We start from the raw sequence: 24,053 nt of genomic DNA on the forward strand, positions 1-24,053 counted from the left end.
CGCAAGTGCCGGGCTAACGCTAACAGGGCCGGTTAAAATAAAACTTACTGACTGAGACGCGGCAGTAACGCAGCAGTAGTACGCTAGCAAAGCACTAACGCTAGCGCAGTGCTAACAGGGCTGGTAAAAGTCATTTTCTCGGCACGTATATTCCACCGGTCTCGTTCTTACCTTTTCAGCTCGAGTGCCCCCTAGTTAGCCACATCACCGCATAAACCGCAGGGTTGAAAGCGTGTGGGGAAAAAAGTCGCGGCTTGCCGGCCGGAAATTACGGTACTACTTTTTCATGATTTCTTATGGATGAATAGTTTTGAAAGCGGAGCAATTTGGAAGTCAACCGGCATCATGAAACGTGTTCAACTTTAGAGGTTCTGCTGTGGTCCAAATGTGTTTTTTGCTGAGGAAGCTTTTCCCTGCTGACGTTGTGCAGTCTGTCGTACTGAGATTGCGTTCCAGCAGAGTTAACCAACTGAGACAAACTGAAGGTTAATCACACTTTGTGTGTGTGTGTGTGTGTGTGTGTGTGTGTGTGTGTGTATATTCTGCCCATGTTTTTGTGTTTGAATAAAATATTGCACACTTGTTGGCCACAGTCCTCTCGAAGAGCATTCACTGCAAAGAACACACAGAACTGTTTGCACGTTTGTGATCATGCACCGCTCCCGCTTCCTAAGCTACATACACGTAGACGCACGGAATGTGTACTCATGTAGCATAGACGCGCGCGTGCATAGCTGGAGAGGCAGCTTGACCAAATGTGTGTTTAATGGGGCGGTGCGTAGGATGAGCCACTGCACGATGCTAAATGTGAGCGTAAGTGCCCATTTTGGGGATTGATTGGAAAGTTCTATTTGGTATTGATTTGAACACAGTTTTAACGTACTTATTTAGATGCAGAAGAAAATTAGCAATGGCGTGTGTCTTGAGAACCCCCCACCCCCACCCCCACCCCCATCCGTGTGGAAGAGGAGACGGCACCCTTTCCCCTACACACATGGATGGTTTTATCAGGGTAATGTCTGCGCACCGCTTTTGGTTAATGCTGTGGGTGGGGGCTGGACGGGGGTGGGGAAAACCTCAGTCAAACACGAAACCTTTTTTTCCAGCTCCCGAGACGTACCGTCGGAGGAAGCGGTAATAGTTCAAAGTTTGGTCTGATAGTGGTTGTGAGGAGGCTGCTTAAAAAACGGCCTGATAAATAAAAGTATCGGTGCTGAGTCAAGGATTTCTTTGTTATAATAAGGATTAGGTGGTCCAAAAGGTTGTTTGTTGGATTTCAGCATTCTTTGAACCGTGCATCCTGCGTGTGTCTATAATGAGGTTAGCGGGAGTTAAATAGATGCAGTGGGCATCATCACGGTCCAACTGATGTCTGTTTGTTGTAATAATCAAGTTAGGAATGACGTCTGCTGAATCTGAAATAAACCTAATAAAACGGAATTAAATTTACTCCAAAAGGGAATACTCCATAACAGATAGGACGTAAATAGAATACAACCTCTTAGGTTAATCTTGCTCCGTTCCGGGATCAAGCAGTGGTTCGTTGGTATTTAAAGTCAATCCATCGTTTTTTTTTTCCTCTCTTTTTTTTTTTTTAAATTTCCTCGTTTTTTAGCTCTTAAAAAATCTCTCTGAGGTGTTCTATAAACAGAGGGATTTTTGGAGTGTAGCCATCGTTAACTTGCTAACTGCAAAGTTGAGTGATGGAAGCTAAGCCAAACAAAATGATGTCATTAGTTGGGGGGAGGGAACTCGCGCTACAAAGTTTCCGGCCCAGCCCGCTGATGTCACATAGCTGTGTTTTAGCCCCGCCCACAAAGTCTGAAATATTCAAACCATGACAGATGCATAAGATGTATCTCAACAAATTGAGCATTATATTGTTCTACGTTTTTGCATACATTTTCATAACTTATCTTCAGATATATTTAATGTATTTAGAAAAAAAAAATCTACTTTGAGCCTCTTCAACTTTGATACTGGCAGATGTTATAAATGAGAGTAGTTGGACTTTTGTGACATTTTTTGCCTGAAAATATTGTTTACATTAGCAATTGTACGATTTGGGCAGCATGTTTAAAGACTGCGAAAATATGAAATGGTTGTGACATAAAATGTCTGTGATGCATTTCAAGTTGTCGACGGAATGCATAGTTTGGCTCGGCTCAACACAAGGTGCCCTTGTGCAGAAAAAAAATGGAGAAAAATTTATTCTGGTTGACTGAAGCCAAATTCTTTTATATTTCGTTTCCATAAAGCTTTGATTACAAGTAGAGAATGTTAGCTCAAGAATTGACCAAAAGCATCATTTTGTTGTATAGCTATATATATATATATATTTTTTTTTATATCTATGATCTTTCTTGACAATGATTACTCATCTGCGGGGATTAATTGTACTGTATACACACAGGCTACAGAATATTGTCAATATTCTTTGCAGTAGAATATTCCCTGTATTGATTGACTTTGGTTGGCGATTACTTTGGTCATGATGATTACACTGAAGCCTGACAGTCCCCATTATTTTTTTTTTTTCTCCCCCAGGTGATGGCTTCTCAACAGGATCCAATCCTTTCCTGGCTGGTTATCCATGCCCCTCCCCCTTGACCTCTGACCCCTCATACAGATCCGCCAATCCCGGCGGTTTGCCGATGGCGCAGCTCTGGGCATCGCACGCTCACGAAGGTAAATACATGCAAGTCCATCAATCGCCGCCGTAAAAGAGACAAATGATGTGGCGTTGTCGAAAGAGTGCTGTCACTCTGCACCTGCCATTTACCCCCCCCCCCACCAAGAGGCCTGTTCTTCTTCTTCTTCTTCTTCCTCCAGGTGTCATCACCCCCCACAGTGGGGTTCTTTTCCATTTCTCTCTTTCGCTCTCTGCTGCCGGTAGCTCCGCTCCTGGCTCTGTCCTAAATGTGTCTCACTTCCTCTTTCCCCTAGTCAGCGAGTCTCACTTTCACCTGCCACGTCTCGCCGTAATGTGCTATCTTCTTTTGTTCTTCTTTTTTTTTTTTTTTTCAAAGCCTCCTGCCCAACATGCTCTTCAGCTCTCTCCGCTGCCCCACTTTTCTACGTTTTTCTCTCCCTCCCTCCCTGACCTAGCTTTTTTTCGACACACACGCACGGATGTATGGATGTATCAGTGTCTCTGTGTTCTCCTGGGAAGTCCTTGTCCTCTGTCCTCTCCTTCTTAACTCCACTAAGTGATTGAATGCGTGTGCCCTCTTTACGTGTCCCCTGATTAAGTCTCGCCGGAGTGGTGGAAAGTGTTGAATGAGGCGCATCTCGCAAAGGCATCCGAGAAAGGTTATTGAGGGAAGGAAAAATAGATCTCGTTTGGAACTGAAGTCCAAAAGTGATTGCACGGTGTACCTGACAAGGGTTCTCCTGGACATTATGGCGATAAGCGATCATTTGGATCCACTTCATCCCCAACTTTGCGGAGCTAAGACAGGTCATCACTGTCGTGTGAATTTCCTGATAACCGTATGATGAACTGCGAATGATGAGCATTGGTAGCGCACAGAAAAAAATCGAAAAAACCCCATCTGACCTAATATTGAGGAGATGATGGAATAGATGGAAAGTGGACTTGAAATTTTCGCCTGAATTAAGGCACCGCGATTTTGCTAAAACCCCGGCAGCACACTAAGAGGCGATAGTCGTGGATATAAGTAAAATCCCTTATGGGCTCAAGAGACGTTATAATGCCTGGTGCCTGCTCGTAGCAGCAGACGAAGGTTAAAAAAAAAAAAAAAAAAAATGGAAGCTTTTCTGGGCAGAAGATAACACGAGTCAGATTTTGGATAGGTTTGAGACGCATCAACGCCTCACAGGACGTCGGCATGAAAGCTGTGAGAGATCAATGCTGGCTATTTGCTGTGTTAAATGATACTCGGCGACAAAGCTGCCCTACGTTCATTTCCCCCTCTCAGTGGGCCTTTTATGTTTCCACCTCAGCGTTCCTTCCTCCGTGCATCAGCGCCGCTCGCTTCTCAATTTCTGCTTCCCACAACGTAGACCCGGTTCTGTTCGTCAGCGTTTCACTCTGGGATAGCTGCGGGATCTTGTGAGATTGCCTTGGCAAGGCAGTCCTGGGCGGGGGGGGGGGGGTAATCAGTAGCAACGGCAGTCCAGTCAGTATAGTGGTTAAAATCAAGCACATCGCTAGCGTGGAAGTAAAAAGGGCAGAGCCTTTTTTTTTTTTCTATATTAAGAAACGAGTCTCTGTTAGCAACAGCTGGCTCAGAGGCAGACTACAGTCCATTGCTGACCCCCCAGATATGGAACAACTTGAGTACAAGGCGGGGGAGTATATCGATACTCCCGATATGGAGTGTGCCAGATATTGTCATGCTCAAATAGGAAGTTCAGATAAGCATTCAGACTATGAGCCAATTCAATTCATTTTCCTTCTGTGCACAACTTCAATGGATTTGTCACCGAATAATAAAATCAGTCCTTTCTGGCGGAAGATGCAGGAGTTAAACAAATATTAACATTCACAGTTACATAATGCTTTTACATGTATATGTTATGTTTATGGAAGCAGCAGTCCAACTCTGAAACGTGTTACCTGCCCAGATATAATGTTTTTGTAATCAGGCCAAGTTCCTTGAGTGCTTCTTAGCGCAACCACATTTTCCCAAGTGAATCTAAGTCACAATATTTTTTTTTAATCAGTATTTTCTGCTTCAAGCACTTGAATATTAAATGCTTGTATAGCAATATATGAAGCTGCCTAGTTATGCTTTGAGCGTTTGAAAATGACAAAATCTTCAACAGATGTTGCAAAATAACCTGTAATGTACATTTTAATGAAGCTTGTATTTTGGAATATTAAGATGATTTGTAATGCTGATATTTTTCTTGAGCTGATTATGTTATCAATCTATTGTCTGCCTAGCTATTGGCCAGATTCCTCAAGTACTCTTCCCTCTTTGAATATTTTTTTTTTAAAAATCAGTTTCTCTAATGACACAAGAAAAATTTATATTTTGTAGTGGATTTTTTTTTTTTTTTCAAATTACAGTTACAATTTGTAAAATAAAATGTAGCTTTGCGTGACTTTAATTTTTGACATTTTCAAATGAAGGAGTTGAATAATTGCATCTTGCGCGTGCACACGGACAAATCTAATTTGCAATCAGTGACCCAAATAACTATGTCGGCATGTCATAAAAAGAAATTAAAAGAACTGAAAAATCTGAAAGGAACTTTGTGGTCTTCTGATAAATCTGTTGGTGTAAACTTATTTATGTGGAGCAGTTGTATAAATGATTGAGCAGAGTCGGTGAATAGCGGGTACAGTTCTGTTGTAATATTTCCAAATGTAATCTAATGACGTTTTCTGTTTGTGGGTCTAGGCTACTCTCTTCCTGGCAGCCTGTACTCAAGCCCTTACCTATCATTGGGGCACTTGGACCCTCCCTCAATCTCCCAAAATCACCTTTATGACTCTCATAAAGGTCAGTGATTACTGTTTCTTCCTTTTTGCCCCCCTCAGTGTGTTACTGGTGCAGATACACGCTAGCATTTAATGTCCTCATGTCCAAAGGTGTGCATTTCAAGTTGGATTTCGCATTTTTCCTGTTTTTAGAGGGCTTTTTCCTGCCAGCTGGTCTTAGCCAGTCACCCCTCCACCCTCCATCTGCTCCTCAAAGCACACTGTCGAGCTCAACGCCGCCCCAAAAGGCATCCCGAGACGGGGGCAGAGAAAGGTCCTATCGGGGAGAACGGGACAGAGATCGAGAGCGATCGCGAGAGGAGCTGCGGCCGCACAGCGTGGTGGACCTCACGCTGGATGGGAGGAGCGAGGAGGACCGCCGGGGGCGGCCTGGGGATAAGGAGCGAGAGAAAGAGAGGGAAAGAGAGACAGAGAGAGATGGATGGTCCCTACATCCTCACCACCATCAACAGAAATCAAGCTCTCAGCCCTCCACAGGGGATCCCAGGTCAAGGCCGTCACCTGCGCTCGCCTCGTTCCCTTCGAGTGCGGGCGGAGGCACGGGCAGGCTCCTTGGACACGAAACGGACCGAGGGAGTCGGGAGGGGGAGGTGGGCTCAAGGGGCAACCATCACCCCAACGGTAACGCTAATAACTCAAACCTGCTGACGGCCTCTCACTCGGAACGACAAAGGCGGAGTGACTCCACGCCAGCAGGGACACTCCACTTCTCCTACGCCCTTCCTGCTTCCCTGCAGCCCTCCATCACTACTGTGCCCCTCCCTCACCCGCTCAGAGAGTCCACGAGAGAGCAAAGAGTCAGCGCGCCGACATATGTACCTTCTGTGGAGGTTTACGACGAGCGGGTCGGCCCCATCCAGATCGCGTCGCAGGCCCGCGACAAGCACGGTGACAAATACAGAGAGCGAGAGAATGATAAAGAGCTGGAACGGGAAAGTTATAGATTTCCTGAGAGGGGCTTGTTAGAGCATCCTCGACTCTCCCAGCCCGGCGACCCAAGCAATCATCGAGAGGAAGGTTCCGTAATTTGTTCCAGCGGTTCCGTCGGCAAACGAAACCAGGACACCTCTCACTATTCCAATCAATCAAGGTTCAGCCCGGAAGCCCGGGACATGTCCAAGCACTCGAGCCGTCTGGGCTTAGAGCGGCCCGGGGTAGACAGAAATTGGAATTCCATCAGTCCTTTGACCAACTACGCTACCAGTCAGATGGCCGCCCTCGCCGCCCAACACGGGCACACGCACTCTTCGCCACACAGCCAGACGTCGCACAAACAAAATCCCCATTCCTCGCATACGGCGAACCGGGCCAGCGGTACCTCGAACTCACACAGGCATTCCCCGCAAACGTACCCCAACGAGCACGGACAGAGCCGCACGAGCGAGGAAGGCGGCCAGAGACTCTACTTGGACCCGTCCGCCCTTTACCGACCGGGAGTGTCCTCCGGGGGGGAGAGAGCCGCCGGGCCCTCGGAGGTGTCAGCCATGCAGAGTCTCATTAAATACAGTGGGAATTTTGCCGCCGAGGGGAGCGCCCCCTCCTCCAGGCTCACCGCAGACGCCCGGGGGCCCTTCGGCGGTTTGGCCAGTATCGGGATGGACGCTGATCGAGAGAGGGAGCGCGAAAAGGAGAGAGAGAGGTCAGTCGTTGCTTCGAGTGCTTCTGGGTCACTGAGGGCGCCCCCCCAGCTGAAACGGGAGCAGGATCGGCCCGACAGCGCCCGCTCCTTCGGTCGGGAGGTTGAGGGAGAGGTGCGCCACCCTCCAGTCGGCATTGCTGTCGCTGTGGCCCGGCAGAGGGAGAGCACGAGCAGCAAGCAGACCCCCGGATCCGCGGACCCTCAGAGAGCCCTGCTGCCGACAGCAATTAAAGGTATCGATTAGGTTTTTTTTTTTTTCCTCCTGTTTGTGGCGCATTCTTTTTCCAAATCTCTGCATTGTAAATTAGTCGCTTCAGATCAGACGTGTTGGTGCTTATTTTACAGCGTCTGGTAAGATATAGCAATGCATTTGTAATATTACAATTTTCTTTGGCCTCGCGCTTTGCAATCACAGCTCCCTCCCAGTGATACCGCAGGGAACTTAGATCCACTTCGTTAATTGAAGCAGGAGCAAATGATCCCTCATTTTGGTTTCTATGAATTAATAATGATTCATTTTTCTTTGGCTCACAGTCACATTACCTCAGCTCCGTTTGACTTGAAGGCACTCGCGTCTCTAATGTGATTGGACAGCTTTTTGCCCAGATCACTAATTGCGTCATGTGATGTATTTTGTTGTTGGGCTTTTTTTTTTTTTTTTTTTTTTTTATTATTATTTGGGTCAGTTGGCTCTCTTTCCGCATCCTTTCTCTCTTTGGTTTTCTTTCCGTCTCTGTCCAAACGTCTCTTTTCTGTCTGTCACAGTTCCAAGTGTTTTTTTTTCCATCCTCTGCTCTCTTTTCATTTCCTTCAATGTCTCTACTTCAGAGTTATTTGGCAAAGCACTCCCTCCTTGTCCCACCTCAGTCCCCCCACCCACCCCATCTCTCCCCGCTCTTTTCTGCAGCCTGTGGGCTGCCTGCAGTTCCCAGCCTCACCTCCACCCACTCTGCATTAAACACGGCATTACAGAGTGCAGCTAAAAGCTACAAATAAGCCTTGAATGACAATAAGACCATTGGTTTGTTGCTAAGCAATGATGAGCTTCGAGAGTGATGGACTTTGTTTATGTGTGTGAAAGACTGCGAGTTTTTTTGTGAGGTACAATAGATGACTCACGGAGTGTTTCTTAGCTTTTGGTTGTGCATGCACGTCCATCCCTCGTAGGGGCTTTAGTCTATTCTTTGCTGGGGATGACTGATTTCTGAAATGGCCCCCCTCCCTGTCTAAAAGGACCTCTTAACAAACAGCTGAGGATTTGCTATGGAAAAATACAAACAGAAGGAGGCGCGGTTGCAGGGATGGGAACGGGGAGCACTGCCGAGATGAGAGCGGCAGATAGATGAGACGCGAGAGTTCTCGTGGGATGCAAAGAAGAGCGTATTAGGGTGGTGAGGGAGGGAGGAAAAGGTGGTGGCTAATCACTGGCTTTGTGATGCACAGAGGAGGATAGCATGTGGGGCAGGCTCCCTGTAACCTTGGTAACAGTCTTGAAATCTCTCCTGCGGAGCATGTCAGGGTTGGTTAAAGTCCTGTGTCCCCCCCCCCCCCCCCCCCACCACCACACACATACACACTCTGAATGGGTCCATCACAGTCGTATAAAACCTTTCTCTCCACCTTTGTACCTTGGGATTTTGAGTCAGCTTGGCTGGACAGCGAGCTAGAGTGTAAAAAGAGAGCCTCATGTTTATTCTTTCCTTGATAGAGCGAGGGCACTGCCCAGTAAATTGCTGGAGCTTTAGCAACTTAAGTTTAAAGTTCACCGTGCAGCCAGGCAGCCACTAATCTACTGTGACGCTCTGCTAATTATCCGTAGAGGTTAAAGACTAGAAAAGACAAGTTGAAACCGTAGTATTACTGTCTGTAATACGTGTTAATTGTACTGTATACTGCTGTTTAATGAAGAGATTTTAGTTGACTTTGAGTTGGTCAGAACCATCATAAGGCGAATATAGAAGGAAATGGGCTATGTGAAGAGACAAACTTTCATTATTTTTCAAGGATGCATGCTATAAAATAATGGAAGAATTCCGCCGGTACAGTAAATGTCATATGAAATCAGCTTCATTGGCCCAGTTAAATGCGTTTCTGTCATTCCAATCAAGGATCTCTGCTAAACTGTTTTCCACGTGACGTAATCTCTTCCGATCTCGTGTTTACGTGCCGCTACGTTCAATCAGAAGAGCCGTTTTGCATACGTACGACGTGAGCAAACCGATGTAAACATCACCTGATTGTTCAAGACTGAGGCCATTCATCCATTTAGCCCGGTAGTTAACAATTGTTTTTGCGTTCATTTTAGCAACTTTTTAAAAATAAGTTACAAGTTGTAAAAAAAAAAAAAAAAAAAAAAAACTACCCATGCAGACCAGCTTTGGTAGGAAGCCGCCATGTTTTCAAAGTGTGTAAACGATAAGGTCACCCCGCATTTATGTCAAGATCAGAGCGCAGGTTCCAAGATAAAAATTTACTTCTGATTGGTGTGGGGAAATTGGATTTACAACACGTGTGTGAATCAGATTAAAATTCAATTTGTATTTTCCTTGTTTATTCCCTGTCTATAGTGAACATTTTCATTCGGTACCGCTTCTAATCAGAATATAAGGCTCCTTGTAAACCCGGCTACTGACACAAAATGATTGGGCCTATAATTTCGACTCCGCTGCCATGACTGTCTCAAAAGGTTTTACATGTTTCTGGGAATTGTTGTCCATCCATCCAAAGGAACATTTATGAGGTTTACAGTCAGGACCTTGAAGTTGTTGGGAGTTTATCCTGATAATTTATTGCTTAATTAATGGATTACATGGTGCCACGTCATTATGGTGTAAGTGTAGTCACTGTAAATGTGCCACTGGAAGACTTCAAAATGGATCTAATTTTAAATGGAGCCTTGACTGCTGTGCGTCATCCGTAACGTGTTATCATAGAACGGAAGTCAGAAGAAAGCTACAAGAAATCAAATACAGTTGTACCTCGGTTTTCGAATGTCTGTTTTCGTACAAATCGGTTTTCAAACGAAAATTTTAATTTTTTTTTTTTTTTGCTTTGGTTTTCGAATGAAAATTTGTATTCGAACGCACCGAAGGTGTTCAAAAGACTGCAGAAACAGTCAATATTAGATTCTTTCTTTGTTCAAAAGGGGCGAGTCAGCCCCACCGAAGACATTTGAAACAGCTGTTTTGCATTGGTTTTTTTTTCCCTTTCGTTCCATTAACCCTACCTCGAGTTGCAGGTTAGTTTTTTTTGTGTACATTACATACTTTCTGCACAAATAAAAAAACAATTTGTCTGTTTCCCCCTCCCCCTCATTATTGCTTTTTTAAAGTTATTCTGCAATTTTGTTAATAAAAATCGGTTTACAAGTTTGGGGGCCGAGTCGCTACAGATACGGGAATGCACTCCCAGCCTAGCATACCCTACTATTAAAGAATACATTTTAAGCAAAAAATAAATATATTTCTTACATAAAACGATATACGATGATTTAATTATATAAAGTTTTTAAACTATACATTTATTTCTACTATGCAGTTTATTATCAAGAAAAGCTAAAAAATGCTTTAAAAAAAAAAAACATTTTTTTTTAGGCTTGGAACGCTTTGTTTAATTTTCCATTCATTGTAATGGGAAAACACGCTTCGGTTTTCGAACGTTTCGGTTTTCAACCAGCCTTCTGGAATGGATTGTGGTCGAGAACCGAGGCACCACTGTACTGTGAATCATGCCAGGTCAACATTGTGATGATGCGTTTTAATGGTCAGTGAGATTGGGGTCAACACATTGACCTGCAGTTAATTAAGCTCTTGACCCCCCCCCCCTGCTTTGTCGCTGCGTTCATATAATGAAGCCTGGTTTTGATGTATAGCAGTCGATCATATAGTGCAGACCAAACGCGTTTTCTCAAACCTGTTCATCATTTCCGAACGCCTTTTACTCAGACTGTATGACTGCACTTCTCTGTTGTCGACACAGATGAAGAACGAGGTGAAGAGCACGCTCGTCATCATGAAGACCGAATGCTCGCAGGCCGACTTGAACGTGATGACAAAATGCTCAGGTGAGGCAGACATTTAACAGCGGTGGCCTCTCTTCAATTTAACTGATGATTGATTATGTAGCCTCAAAGTCTGGACATTTATTTTTCCAAAGCATGTGTATAACTATCTATAGCTGTTACATGCATCATTGTGTTGTCTATGTCCCCCCCCTTGTCTATTTATTTTCGCAGAGACCCCAAAGAGCTTCCCGACTTCACCCGGTTGCACCCTCCCCTGCTTTCAAGCAGCTTGACGCCCGGGATGATGACAACCAGCCTCATGACCCCCAACCTTATGGTGACAGGAGGGGCTGGGCGATGGCATCCTGACCCCTCAACTCTGACCTCTCACCCGTGGCTGCCTCGGCCTGGAGCCCCTCCAGTTTGGCTCTCCAGCTCACCATACGGTATATGGATAGAAAAATTAATTTATTGGTCAATGGCTGACGACCTGAAGCAAAAGTAAACTTTCATATAAATTACCGTAATTTCCGGCCTACAAGCCGTGACTTTATTCACACGCTTTTCAACCCTGCGGTTTATGCGGTGATGCGGCTAATTTGTGCATTTTTTTCTAACGGCCGCAAGGGGGCACTCGAGAAGAATGAGACCAGTGGAGTATATGTGCCGAGGAAGTGACTTTTACCGGCCGCGTTAGTGCTACTCTAACGTTAGCGCTGTGCTAGCGTGTTGCTGCTGTGTTACTGGCGTGTCTCAGTGATATTTATCGGTAAGTTTTATTTTAACTGGCCCTGTTAGCGCTAGCACGCCGGCGCCGTATGTATGTACCAAATGGTATTTCCTTGACAAATGCACTCGGTGAGGCTTGAAACAAGGTGCGCTCCGTTGGCCGGGAATTAGGGTACTTGATTCACTGATGCAATGTAAAAAATAAGAATAATAAAGTAGCGTGAGCTTCTGTTTTATATGTAAACAGGAGCTCCACTGTCAGAAGTGTGCAAATGCAACAGTCTGCGTGTTAAATGGGCCACCGTTTCCCTTTTCAGATGACCTCCATGCTGCCCTCTTTCACATCAGTTTTTCAATCTGGTGCTAAGGACGGTCCAACTCGCGTTAACACTACTATACGGCATGCTTGTGAAATTCTACATGTGGTCGCAGCAGCAGTTTTCTATTGGTGTAGTCACGGAGGGAAGTGTTAGCTTTCTCTCAAGTGGTTGGGGGCAGCAGCAGTAGGCTCCTCGGGGTCAAGTGCCACAGACATTCCTGATCTTCGGAGGACGTTCCAGACCCATGCCTCATTCCCGGGCCAGAAATAACCGCGTCACCGCTCAAGCAATTTGAACTGTACACAGAAAACACATGCAGGCGTACAGAAGCTCCCCAAAGGCCATCCCAGTCTAGACACTTGAGCAAGAAAAACACTGAATTTGCGTAATATAACTCTCATTACATCCTCAAAGCGCGTATACACGATGCATTGAAAAAAACAAAACTAACTTTTGAGCTTCATTAGTAAAATGTTTGTCCGTGTGTCTGTTATCCACAAATATGAACTCTACCACTTTCATCTTCTCAGGCTTGAGCTCGTCCCCCCTTCACCAGACGCTCCCCCCTGGCTACCCACCGTCCCTGCCGGGCTCCATACCGCCTCCCTACCAGTTTGTCAGAGACTCACAGACCGGAAAGCTCATAGTCATCCCGACAGAACACCTGCCACATTACGGTACAAGAGCCTTTCTCTATTTCCCGCACGTCATTTCTGACAATTATAAAATGGTTTAATAATAATAATCCAGTCAGTGTAAAAGTTGGATGTAACAAAGGCCCGAGTGAAATAATACATATTGGTTTGACATCTGTTGCGACAACAGGCTCCCGTGTAAAAGGTATGTTTCAATATTTTACGTTTGTTGTCCTTTTCACGGCGAGCAGGAGGAGAAGTGTTGGAGCGCGGGACCCCTGTGTGGCCCGGGGTATACGGCACGGGCGCATCCCTGCAGCACGCGGCCCAGCTTCAGCTCCTCTCCCAGCAGCAGATGCTCCGACAACAAGAGCTGCTTATGATACAGCAGCATACGGCGCAGGTTCTGGAGCTGCAGAGGAATGCGCAGCTCGTTGTAAGTGCTATTTGTGCTCTCAAAATGTTTGCGCATGCTAAAAAAGGAATAAAATGGATTGCTCATGCAAACGGAAGTAGAAGGTGATTCATGAACTGGGCGTGGCTTGGATTGTGCCTGACAAATGGGCGATATTGCCGGGCAGTCCATTTTGCGTTTTCTTGCAGGAGGATAATTTAGCAATCTCAGGTGATCACACGGAACACGCCCACCGACGGCTCACGCAATCTGTTCGTGTGAACACAAGATTTAGTGCAGGGGTGCTCAGTGCGTCGATCATCGCGAGGCAGTTTCGGTCGATCGGGACGGCGTGCCGAGAAAAGAAAAAAAAAAAAAACACATCAGCCGTATTTTTTTTTTTTCTGTTTTAGCTCACGCGCATGTGCAAACAGCGACAGTACAGGAAAACATGCTCTCATTGAGTTCCCCCCCTATTTTAAGCCCTCGCCTAAGAAATCTTATCAAACATGAGTATGGATGCAGAAGTAAAGAAGACAAAAATGTATCACTTTCATACGGAATAGGAGGCGGCCAACTGTCATTTTCCAAGTGTGTTTGCCTCATCTGCCAGTGGAGTGAAATGTGGAGCGGCATTTTCAAACTGTTCACGGAAAATACGACACCGATGTTCTGCCGAAAAGCAAGCTGAGAATGAGAAAAGTGAACAAACTAAAATCCCAATTAGCCGCACAGCAGTCACTTTTCACACAAGATCGTTCAACAGCGAAAGCCGCCACCGGCCGAAGCATCGTTTCCGGATTCGTCACATCATCGTTAATAGTAGCTTTTCCAAGACGATCCTTTAAAAATAAGGCGGAAATATTATCTTCAATAAAGTCTCTGCAGCTGTGAAGCCATGGCTGATGTGTGGAAGGACATCAGAGATTGTGAGCGTTTGTCACTGCCGTTGGATGACTCCACTGACGTGAGTGACACAGGCCAGGTGTGCATTTTCATACATGTGGCGTTTAGTGATCGTGTACTCTGATAGTTACAAAAAATGTTTAAAATTAATTGTTGTGTAATATTGGCTCATGCAGTTATGCAAGGCACACAAACATACATTTACACACGAATAATCCTCAATATACTTTAAAAGAAATGTTTTTCATTTTTGTAGTGTGTAGATGTTTGTGGTCATTCTATTTCATCATTGGTCATTCTAAAAAAAAAAAAGTCCCCCTTCCCGTCGATTGTGAGAGGCTGGATGCTTGAGAAGTAGATCTTGGGGTAAAAAAAAGTCTGGGCACCCCTGATTTAGTGCATGCTATGTATCAAATTAGGCCTACAAGGCTGAGCAGGTTTAAAAAAAAAAAAATTAAGGGTCCGATAGAAATGTGTACATTATTTGTTCACTATCGATTGAAAGAGAGGGATGTGCAATTAGTGGCTCGTGATTCTGTTAAGACAAAAAGTAGACTTGCTGGGGGACTTATTCCAAGTGTATTTAATATTTTATTATTGTTTTTTATTGTTATTTTTTTCTGCCCTTTAACATAGTTATGAGCATTTCATCGTATCCTTGCAGGAGCATTTAAAGGCCAGCGAGCACCTGCCAGACAGGGACGACAAAGCCGACAAGCAGAACGCCGACCCGAAACCCCGGCCGACCTCAACATCTTCCCCCGCGCCCTCGCCCGTCCTCCAGCCCCGCAAGCCCCCCGCTTCGTCTCGCTCGCCGACGCCCTCGACGTCCTCCCTCACCCCGCTGCCGCCGCCGCCCTCTCCGGTGATCAACCTCAAGTCAGAGGAAGCAAGGCCGAGGGTGTTGTCCCACCCGCCCGGGCCCCTGCCGCACCCGCCCTCCCCGTGTTCGGCCTCGCCGCCTCCTTCTTCTCCCCGGCTGCCGAAACACGAGTCTGCGGATGACGGACAGGCGGAAAGGGTGGAGCGGAGAGACGGCCACAAGGCTGCTTTGCAAGGCATTTACTCAGGTGAGTCTTTTAAGTTACAATTTTTTTATGTCATGGACTTTTCACTAATATTATGCTGGGCATTAAGGAGATGTACGTGAGGCTTTTTTTTTTTTTTTTTTTTTTTTTTTAGTAATGTGCTATTTTTTCTGTTACTTTCTTCTTCAGAACTCTCACCTGGTTACCCTTACCATTCGGCCACTACTCCTTTTGGGGCGCCTGTACCAGCTTATCATAGCCCAACAAACACAGACTCTCTTCCGCGGCACCACTCCCGCACTTTGGACTTGAGTACCTCCTTGACGTCGGCCCACCTCCATCCGAGGCGGCCGGACGCCGACATGAAATTACAGCAACCGACGACAAAGAATGAGTCATTCCTGAAAGAGGAACCTGTCGTGGAAAAGCACCGGTCGAATTTGACGCCAGAACCAGTGGTTCCTCTCCTGAGTAGCTGCAGTCCGGTCGGAGCGCGACAGAATAGGCAGGACGAAAGGGGCTCGTTGCACCTTCAGCCGATACACGTACAGCTTCCCAGTCCTCCACCACAGCAGAGCCAGAGAGTGGATGAAACCAGGTTAGAAGAAAAGGAAGGACCAATCAAAACAGAGGTGCAATCATGTCCATGTCGAGAAGGATATCCTTTGTCGCTCGATGGGGCTGAGCCTGAAGCGCCGGTTGATGAGGATCCAGAGCAAATGCAATATCCCTCGTCCATCACAGCAGATCCGGAGAGCCGGCAATCCGTTAAGCCGGGCGCCAATGCGATGTGTGAATCCCAACAATCACCACCGCCAAAGCAGCACACTCCAAGTCAAAAGGAAACCCGCCAAATCCCAGACACCTCCGAGTCGTCACTCCCTCAGATCGCCGGTTCTGAAGATCCCATGGCGGGGATGCTCGCTCTGCTCGCAGCCAGCGAAATGTCTCAGCCGTACGCCCTCAGCCACGCGGCGTCAACGCTCAACCAGTTGACTGCAAACTCTGCAGACTGCGCCGGCGCCGGTCCTCTGGAGATGGTGGCGCTGGAAGGCATGGCTCTGCTCAGCCAAATGGCCCAGCGGGAAATGGAGAACATCAGCATGGAGCAGGGTGAGGAGGCTTTTAGAAAACAAAGAGACTGAGGATGAGACACACTTTTCACGGAAAGCTTTGAATGTTCTGGTGGAATTTAAGGATGAACCAAAAAGGGGAAAGCCACTGGCTTGCATTAACAAAATATCCAAGAGGTCAGACAAGTCTTGTCATTTAATAATATAACGTAACATGTCATGTGACTTGTGAAAATTCGTAATTGTCGCTAAAAATCTTCTCAAAACACAATGAAATGAGAGAGGATTTACCATCACATTGCCAAAATAGAGTACATATTACATGACCTATTGGATACATTGTTAATCCAAACAGTGGATTTTCCATTTAAATAAAGTAAAAGCTTGCAAAAAGAAAAAATTCTACTGAGGCACTGATAAATCTGCCCCTGCATGTTTTGTCTTCTCTGTATCACATTTAGATTTGGCAATGGAGGGTTTGGATTGTCTTGTCGAGGCGAGCCGGCAGATTCTACTGGAAGCCATAGAGAAACAGTCCCACATTGATCTGCCCCGAACACTCGATCCCAACAGGAAGTACAGCTGGAGGCAGAGGAAGGAGGAGCCGGTATGAAGATAAATATATCCCGCTACAAAGGAAAAAGTGCAAAGAAAGACCTGAACTTTTTTTGTGGGGGTCTCTCTTCCCTGCAGCTCTATAGCAAAATGTCCATGGACATGTTGGACGCGGTGGAGGTGGAATATCGCATTCGCCTGGCTGAGCTGCAGAAAACGTATAAAGAAAAGCAGAGAGAGATGAGCAAGCTGCAGAGACGCAGAGACAAGCAGTGAGTGCCATACGACACACGCCGCCGCCGCCGCACTTCTCGTGCGTACGACACACACTCGAACTCTTCTCGTCATGTCAGCGAGCGGCAGCAGCAGGACGACGATCGGCGGAATCTAACTCGGCGCGGCAGAGGTCGACCCAGGAAGAGAAAACACTTGTCCACGCCTCCCAAACTGGACTGCAGGCCTGCAAAGTGAGTGTGTCCCACTTTGGTGGACTATCTATAAATCTATAAATCACATCCTGGCAGATTTGACCCACTTTGCAGTCGCAAGTGCATCCTAACATAAAAACGTTCCCTTGTCTCAGGGTGGGGAGGACGTTGCAATACTCGGAGGACTCTGAAACTGGGGAAGGACACAGGAAAAGGTTTCGGGTGGATGAGGAGATGGAGATGGGAAGTTTGGGGTTGAAGATAAAAAAGAAGAAAAAGAACAGGGGCTGGAAAGACCAAGATCCATCCAGCAGTCATGGTTAGAGGTAACCAGCTCGCGAGTCTTGCGTATCGCTTTGATATTCCTAACGGGCCTCTTCCGTTCGGCTCTGATGAACGACGTGTCCGTGCCGCTCTCAGGGGCCAAAGGTGAAACGCGGCCACGTGTGCGAGCAGGAGCAGCTGGCGTCCGACCTCGACCGAGCGCTTTCGCTCTCGCGGCTCGACCCCATGGGCGCCTCTCGCAGAATTGCTTCCAGCTTTAAAGGGGAGCGGCCGAGGGGCAAGACCGCCGAGGGCCAATCGAAGGAGCGAAGCGTCCATGCGGCGTCCAAAGGCAAATACAAGTTGGCCGCCAAGGCATCGGAGGCCCTGCGGAAGGTGAAAGGTCAGAAGAAGAGTGCTTTTTTCTCCCCAATGAGATCAGAGCTCAGCAGCTGCTCGAACAGTGAGTACCGACTTTATAAACAAACTTGTACGTCATTTATAAGTGGGAGGCCCAGATAGATGCAAAAATGCTCCTTTTTAGTTGGAAACATTTCAGAGCGGTTTACGTTGCAAGTGCTTTTAGGTCTTCACACATTAATCCAATTCTTTTAAGATTAAACATTGTCACATTCAAGTCATTTTTTTTTTTTTTTTTTTTACAAACAGGAGTTCCGCATCACGTTAATAGCCTGAGTTCCCAAACTTTGTGCTGCGTGATTGTGCTTAAAGGTCAAGTGTCATGAAATGGATCACTTTTAGTATATCAATGGAAAAAAACGGCAGCCGGTATGGACCCATCTGTTTTTTTCACCACAAAATGTGATTTTGTAACTCCCGCCATGAAAATCCTCTCGGGGGATTTGTTTTCGAGAACAAGCAGGAAGTGACGGAGGCAGTAACACGCTCAAGCAGTCTTGTCTGTTTCTACTAGTTTTACCTGCTGGAGGGTAGGTCGTTGTTCCTTCATGTTAGCCAAAATGCCGGCTCGTTGCTGGATATTGCTCGAACACTCGGGAGGATGGATTCGCTCTTCATACTTTTCCAAAAGATCGGGTTCGTCGTGAAAAATGGATTGCACAGGGGTAAAGGACGAGAGCTTCGTGGGTTCCAAATGACAGGTAGGTGTGTATACAGCTACTCAAAAAAAAATAATAGTGGGGGGGGGTGTAATCTGTAAATTAGGGGTGCTAAATGTGTCGATGTGCGCATCGGCTTCCGTGCAGCAGTCGCTGGAGGACGGCCTCCGCAGGCCTTTGAATTGCCACTGGCCTTGTCGGCGGGGTGGCTTGTCGCAGCGCTGGGCCGCAGTGGCTCATCTCCGCCGCGGAAGTGGATCGGACGGGGAGACTGACTGGCCGGAGCATCGTCGTCGCTCGCGGGCGGCGTTGTTTTTTCATTGCTGCGCGGAGGTGGATCGGGAAGAGAGGTTGTTTAGCCGTGATCCGCATATCACCTAAAGGTGGCTTGAAACAATAGGGTAATATTACCCCGGTCACTCGACTCGATTGTGAGATGTTCTCTTCTTTGAAAAGAGCTTCGGTGTCTGAAGGGGCGTGTCCCACAGTAGGGGCCGCAGCGTGTTTTCAATGGCGAATGTCCAGGGTGACGTCATAGGCAGTAGATGCAGTCAATATGGCGACCACTTGGATGTCAAATTAGACTTCCGCAACTTTGCACATGGTTGACGCCCTCTTCGCAAATATTTTTTCCGTATAGACATTGAAGTGAATAATGTTGTATGTATTTTTCATTTCAATATCTATTTTAGAATGTTTATAGGATGACACTTGACCTTTAAAGTGCATTTGTGATAGTTCAATGTTTAAAATTGACTTATGCAAATGAAATTTTGGAAAAACTGCAAAAGGTCACCGCTACCTTTTGCAGAGCAGTTGTGGAAAAGTAAAAAATTGTACAGATACAGTTTGCAAGGACATTCAATTACAAAACACAGCAATGAATGAATAGCATTTGAATTTGTTTCAATATGAAACATTTATTGATGAGCAAATGGGGTTGCGAATTTGTTACAGAACAAATGAAAGTTAAGCTACCTTAAAACGACAAAAGTAATAGGAAGGCAATATTTTTTGTGCACAATATTCCTCCCCATTATTGTAGACTTAACTATTGGCCACTGTGTCCTTGTACCAGACTCTGATTCCGAGGGTCACAATTCTGCAAGAGGGGGCTGGCCCTCTCTCTCGGGGACACGGTCCCACGGAAACCTGACCCGGAAGAGACTCGCTGCGTTGTCGCCGACCGACGTGCCGGGCGGCGCCAAGTTGCAGAAGAAGAAGAAGAAAAAGAAGAAACGCAAGCACTTATCTCTGCTGCTGGAGGAAGCGGCGCTGAGCTCGTCCGACGACTCGTTCGATCAAGGTTACTGACCCCGTCTTAGAACCCCGCGCTCCTTAAGTCAGACGAAACCTGGTCTGTTGAGTCTTGTCACAGCTTGTCTTTGTTTGCCCCTTTGCTAAGGCAGCTTCCCCCCCCACCACCCCACCCCCCAGATTGTGCTTTAGCTTGACCATCCCTACCTCTCTCTTGCTGCTGGTTTCTCTGCAAAGTTGCCTTTTTTTCTGTTTTTCTTGTTTTGTTTTGTTTTTTTAAAAAAAAAAAAGTTTACATATTTCTATGGTGTTTTTATTGCCTGGATTGCAAAGCATTTTGTAGAATTTGTACATTGAATTGAATCATTTGTGTGAATTGTGAGATTTGTTTTCCTAAAGTTGTACTGCAGTTTGGTACGTTATAAAGCTTTATTAAAAGTTTGGACTTGAATAGTACGGAAAGCGAGACGCTGTGGTCCTTGTGTCGGCTTCATCTTGTCTTGTCCGTCCATTAGTCCGTCCGTCCGTCTGTCATTTTGTCCGACATCAGCTTCACGTGCCCTCCCAGAGCCTTCTGTTTGTCCGATATCCCAAGACAGGTTGGAAAGACTGCTCAGTTTCCGGATGAAAAGACATTTAATTAGTTGTTCCAAATCTATTGTGGTAGTTTAAATGAACCTTTCAATTGATCCAGATGACGGCACCATTTAGACGTATGGGATATTTGGACAAAAGAGCTCCTTGTCTGTCTACTAAACCTTCCAATAACACTCGCCCATTTACTTTTCTGTCAACCTCTTAGCTCTGTTGGCCACCCATCCCTTCCCCCCACTCCAAATTGTCTTACCCGTGATGCTTTTGAGTGTCTCTCTGCCTGTTCCACGCGCTTGTGCTGCTGCTGCTGCTGCTGCCACCGCCGCTACACCGACATTACGGGGGTTTGGCAAGGACTCGCTCAGCCTCTTGAGCCTGATCGCTTCCTCGCCACAGCTAGTCTACGCCGTAGCTAAAGCGCGGCTTAAGCTAGACTGTCCTAAGGCGTGGCTGCGCTAAGGCGAGGGCGCACTCTCGCCGCCGCCCTGCCCCCCCCCCCCCCCGCCTGAGGCCACACCCCTGTCACCTGTTCTGTAAGTAGGACGAGCCCCTCTATTTTCTCCACCGCTAACGTAGACAATGCTTTATGGAAAGCCCTTTGAGCATTTGTTCAAAATACTCCATATCCATCTTGAAGTCTGCTAGTTATCGCTGTCCTCATTAGTAGGACGTTACAAGTTCTTAGTTTGGCAGAGCTACTAGTAGGTATTTTTGATTGCACTAGTTTGGTCCAGGAGGGAACTAGTGTGTGATGCATGCTTGCTAGTTCACTCTAGTAGGGTTTGTTTTTTTTTAACAGGTGAAGGTTTAATTGCATACTAGTAGGACAAAACTGGCAAAACGTCACTAGTAAGAAAGTCGTTCTACTAGTGCGTTAAAGTGTTTCTTCTGTGAGGACCAAGAACACATGGACTTTTAAGATGGATGTCTAGTTTATTAAAAAAAATGTTCAAAGAGCTTTCCATAATGCTGAAATTAAAATCCATTCACAGAATATGAACTTGATTTTTTTTTTTTAAATTTTAATACTACCACTGACAAATTTGAGCTTTCTTTACCCATTTTATTGAGAGACGCGGTTACGCCTTTTCTAACCATTTCTGTCACGGGACGGCTTGTGATGTCGAGCCGGTATGAAGGCCGTTACCGTGGTTACTCAAAGTTTATACGAAATGGAAAGCAAGGGGCCTCACAGGGCTGTCCTCTCAGTGCCTGCCTTGTCCTCTGTTGTCTGCCCACGGCTGGTAACGTGGTGGATTCACAGTACCACTTACGCGCCGCATCCGCTTCCTAGAATTGCTGACGCAGCAAAATTAATTCTAAAATCTGCGTCCGTGTTTTTTTTTTTTTTTTACACTATCCCGCCGACAACAGTGTTGACCTCATGTGGTTGAATACGTGCACCTTGATGGGTCAATTTGAATCACGATTATGACTACATGCCAAAACAAGAGCTGTATCAAAATACTATGCCTTAAATATGGTCATGTAGGGATTTCATATTTTGGACACCTCAAATTCGGGACATGACATGAAAATGATCCAGTACCGTCATATCCTAATGCAATGTGCAGCCACAGTAAATATCAAACAAAACTGAAAAGTATCCTTGTCAAGGCATAATATTTGATACCGCTCTTGTACAGCCGTACCGTGCATCCACGCCAGCGTTAACTCTCTAACCCCCCCCGAGGAAACTTTCGTCCTGCCCATCTGTTGGACCTAACTGCTTGCTACCAGCAACACGCCGCTAAACCAGCAGTCTGCTTCGATATCTCTGCAAATGTGTGCGTGCATGTGTGTGTATGCGCGCACACCCTTTGTTTATTTGCTGCAATGTCTTGTCACGTTGGGGGGGGGGGGGGTGCATTCCTGCTGATTTTATATTCCCCTTAAGGCCTTTTAAGTAATGTGCAGGTCAGAGGTCACTGTGTCTTGCTAAATGCATGTATGCTGTGATGTCCAGCACAGTTTTGATTGCACACCAAACATGCTCTTGGATGGTGTCGCCGTGGGTGAATGAATGTGTGTTTATCCAGTCCAGGCTGCTGTCCTTTTCGAGCAGTTCTCAAAATTCATGTCCTATCAAATTAGAGGTGTTTTTGTTGTTGTTTTATTGCTCTGTGAGCACCGTCTCATCCCATCTCTGAATAAAATGTCTTTTCCCGAAACAGAATCTTCCGACGGCGATTACGAAGATGACTACAACGGGGAGTCGGATTGGGAAGACGGCGGGTGCGAGGAAAGCGGCCTGGGCCTGTTGGCCAGGTTCGCGGCCAGCGCGCTCCCAGTCAGCTCCGCCCCTTTGAGTCTTCTCCCCGATGGCAAATACCACAGCCGGTTAAGCACTCTAGGTAAAAAAAAAACACAAAACGCAACACACAAAAGCAGAGTTGCAGGGTGGGACGATGCGTATCGCTTTGTTGCTTGAAAAGAAAAATGTTATCACTTATGTCGAGTGAACCAAAGGCCAACACACGTGATGGTTCATCTGATTGTGCTTTTTTGTGGTTGAGCAGGTTTATCTGCCTAAGTGTTTCGCGGTTTGGCAGCGTTGTGAAATATTAATTCATTTCCAATGGTTTATGTTGTGTTTTAGTCTTGAATTATACATTTGTTTACATGTAATCAGTTCTAATTAGCGATTGCAGGGAATCCCAACACATTTGCATGACTTTGCATTGACCGTTCACCACATGATGACCACACGCGTGGTCTAATGCAATCCAATAGGAGAACTTTAGAAATAAAAAATGGAAATAATAATGCGGACCTGCGTCAAACCGAAAGATTGCTTTTCTTGTGTAAATAAAGGAACCGAACCGTTGGAAGCAGCTCTGAGTTTTGCTGTAGTGCAGTTAGTCTATACAAAGTAGTCAGCGTTCGATTCCTGAAGTCATCCAGAGAGTTGTTTTGCAAACTGAAGTTTTACCAATTGACTTGGAATAATTGGAAATTGAATTAATTTTCCCTTTCACCAGCAAAATCCTTTTCATTTCTACGCATTTACAGTGATTTTTTTGTGTCTTAAAAACAGCCACAGCAGCTGCCTCCATTGCCTCTTTGTTCTTGAAAATACCGCGGCTGGTATATTTCGCCGTAGTGACATCACAAACACGAAAGGCATTCTGATGTTTTCAAGCTTTTTGTTCCATTCAACGGTGTTGCATTACGCGCTTGCAGTTTTCAGTTTTTGGGGCGCCAATACTGATGGGTACTTTACAGCTATAAAATAAATTGGTGACGCACAAAGCGAACAATGTTTACACTGTGCAAGATGAGGCACAGACTGAGTGTAGTGTATAAATGAACTGAAGCAAGATTTGTTTGAAAATCTTGCTCCTTGACTGATGTCTTCGTGAACAAACCCAGGTTTGACTGTACCTGTTTAGCCACGTCAAAATACAGAAATACACTGTGGCTAGGTGAAAACCCGGAATAAAGAGAATGCGATTTGTTTATAGGCTATATGGTTCTACACTTTAAAAACATTTAAACTTATTAAAACAGCCTTTTTAAAGTCTGCCTTAGTGCATGTTCTCACATTGTCACTCACATATTTCTCCAAAAAAAAGAGGCAAGGAATGCTTGCTTCAAGCTGCTCATTTTATTTCTCCCAGTTAGTTTGCTGTAAAATTGACACAAAGTTCAACAAATCTTGAAGATCATGAGACTC

General features: G+C 45.9%; 1 protein-coding gene across 1 annotated transcript in view; it reads left to right on the plus strand.

Moving 5' to 3' along the window:
- tnrc18 (trinucleotide repeat containing 18) overlaps window positions 1-24,053 on the plus strand; it is a 54,189-nt gene that overhangs the window by 15,319 nt on the left and 14,817 nt on the right. Inside the window, exons 3-18 of the mRNA XM_061845715.1 lie at window positions 2,548-2,688; window positions 5,373-5,474; window positions 5,606-7,345; window positions 11,091-11,175; window positions 11,347-11,561; window positions 12,695-12,841; window positions 13,051-13,235; window positions 14,764-15,169; window positions 15,317-16,240; window positions 16,662-16,807; window positions 16,894-17,027; window positions 17,109-17,222; window positions 17,339-17,506; window positions 17,600-17,910; window positions 19,605-19,832; window positions 22,552-22,731. Of these exons, the coding sequence (XP_061701699.1) occupies window positions 2,548-2,688; window positions 5,373-5,474; window positions 5,606-7,345; window positions 11,091-11,175; window positions 11,347-11,561; window positions 12,695-12,841; window positions 13,051-13,235; window positions 14,764-15,169; window positions 15,317-16,240; window positions 16,662-16,807; window positions 16,894-17,027; window positions 17,109-17,222; window positions 17,339-17,506; window positions 17,600-17,910; window positions 19,605-19,832; window positions 22,552-22,731 (5,226 nt within the window). The remainder of the gene's footprint in view (window positions 1-2,547; window positions 2,689-5,372; window positions 5,475-5,605; window positions 7,346-11,090; window positions 11,176-11,346; window positions 11,562-12,694; window positions 12,842-13,050; window positions 13,236-14,763; window positions 15,170-15,316; window positions 16,241-16,661; window positions 16,808-16,893; window positions 17,028-17,108; window positions 17,223-17,338; window positions 17,507-17,599; window positions 17,911-19,604; window positions 19,833-22,551; window positions 22,732-24,053) is intronic.

The sequence above is a fragment of the Syngnathoides biaculeatus genome, chromosome 16 (genome assembly GCF_019802595.1).
Source record: "Syngnathoides biaculeatus isolate LvHL_M chromosome 16, ASM1980259v1, whole genome shotgun sequence".
NCBI lineage: Eukaryota > Metazoa > Chordata > Actinopteri > Syngnathiformes > Syngnathidae > Syngnathoides > Syngnathoides biaculeatus.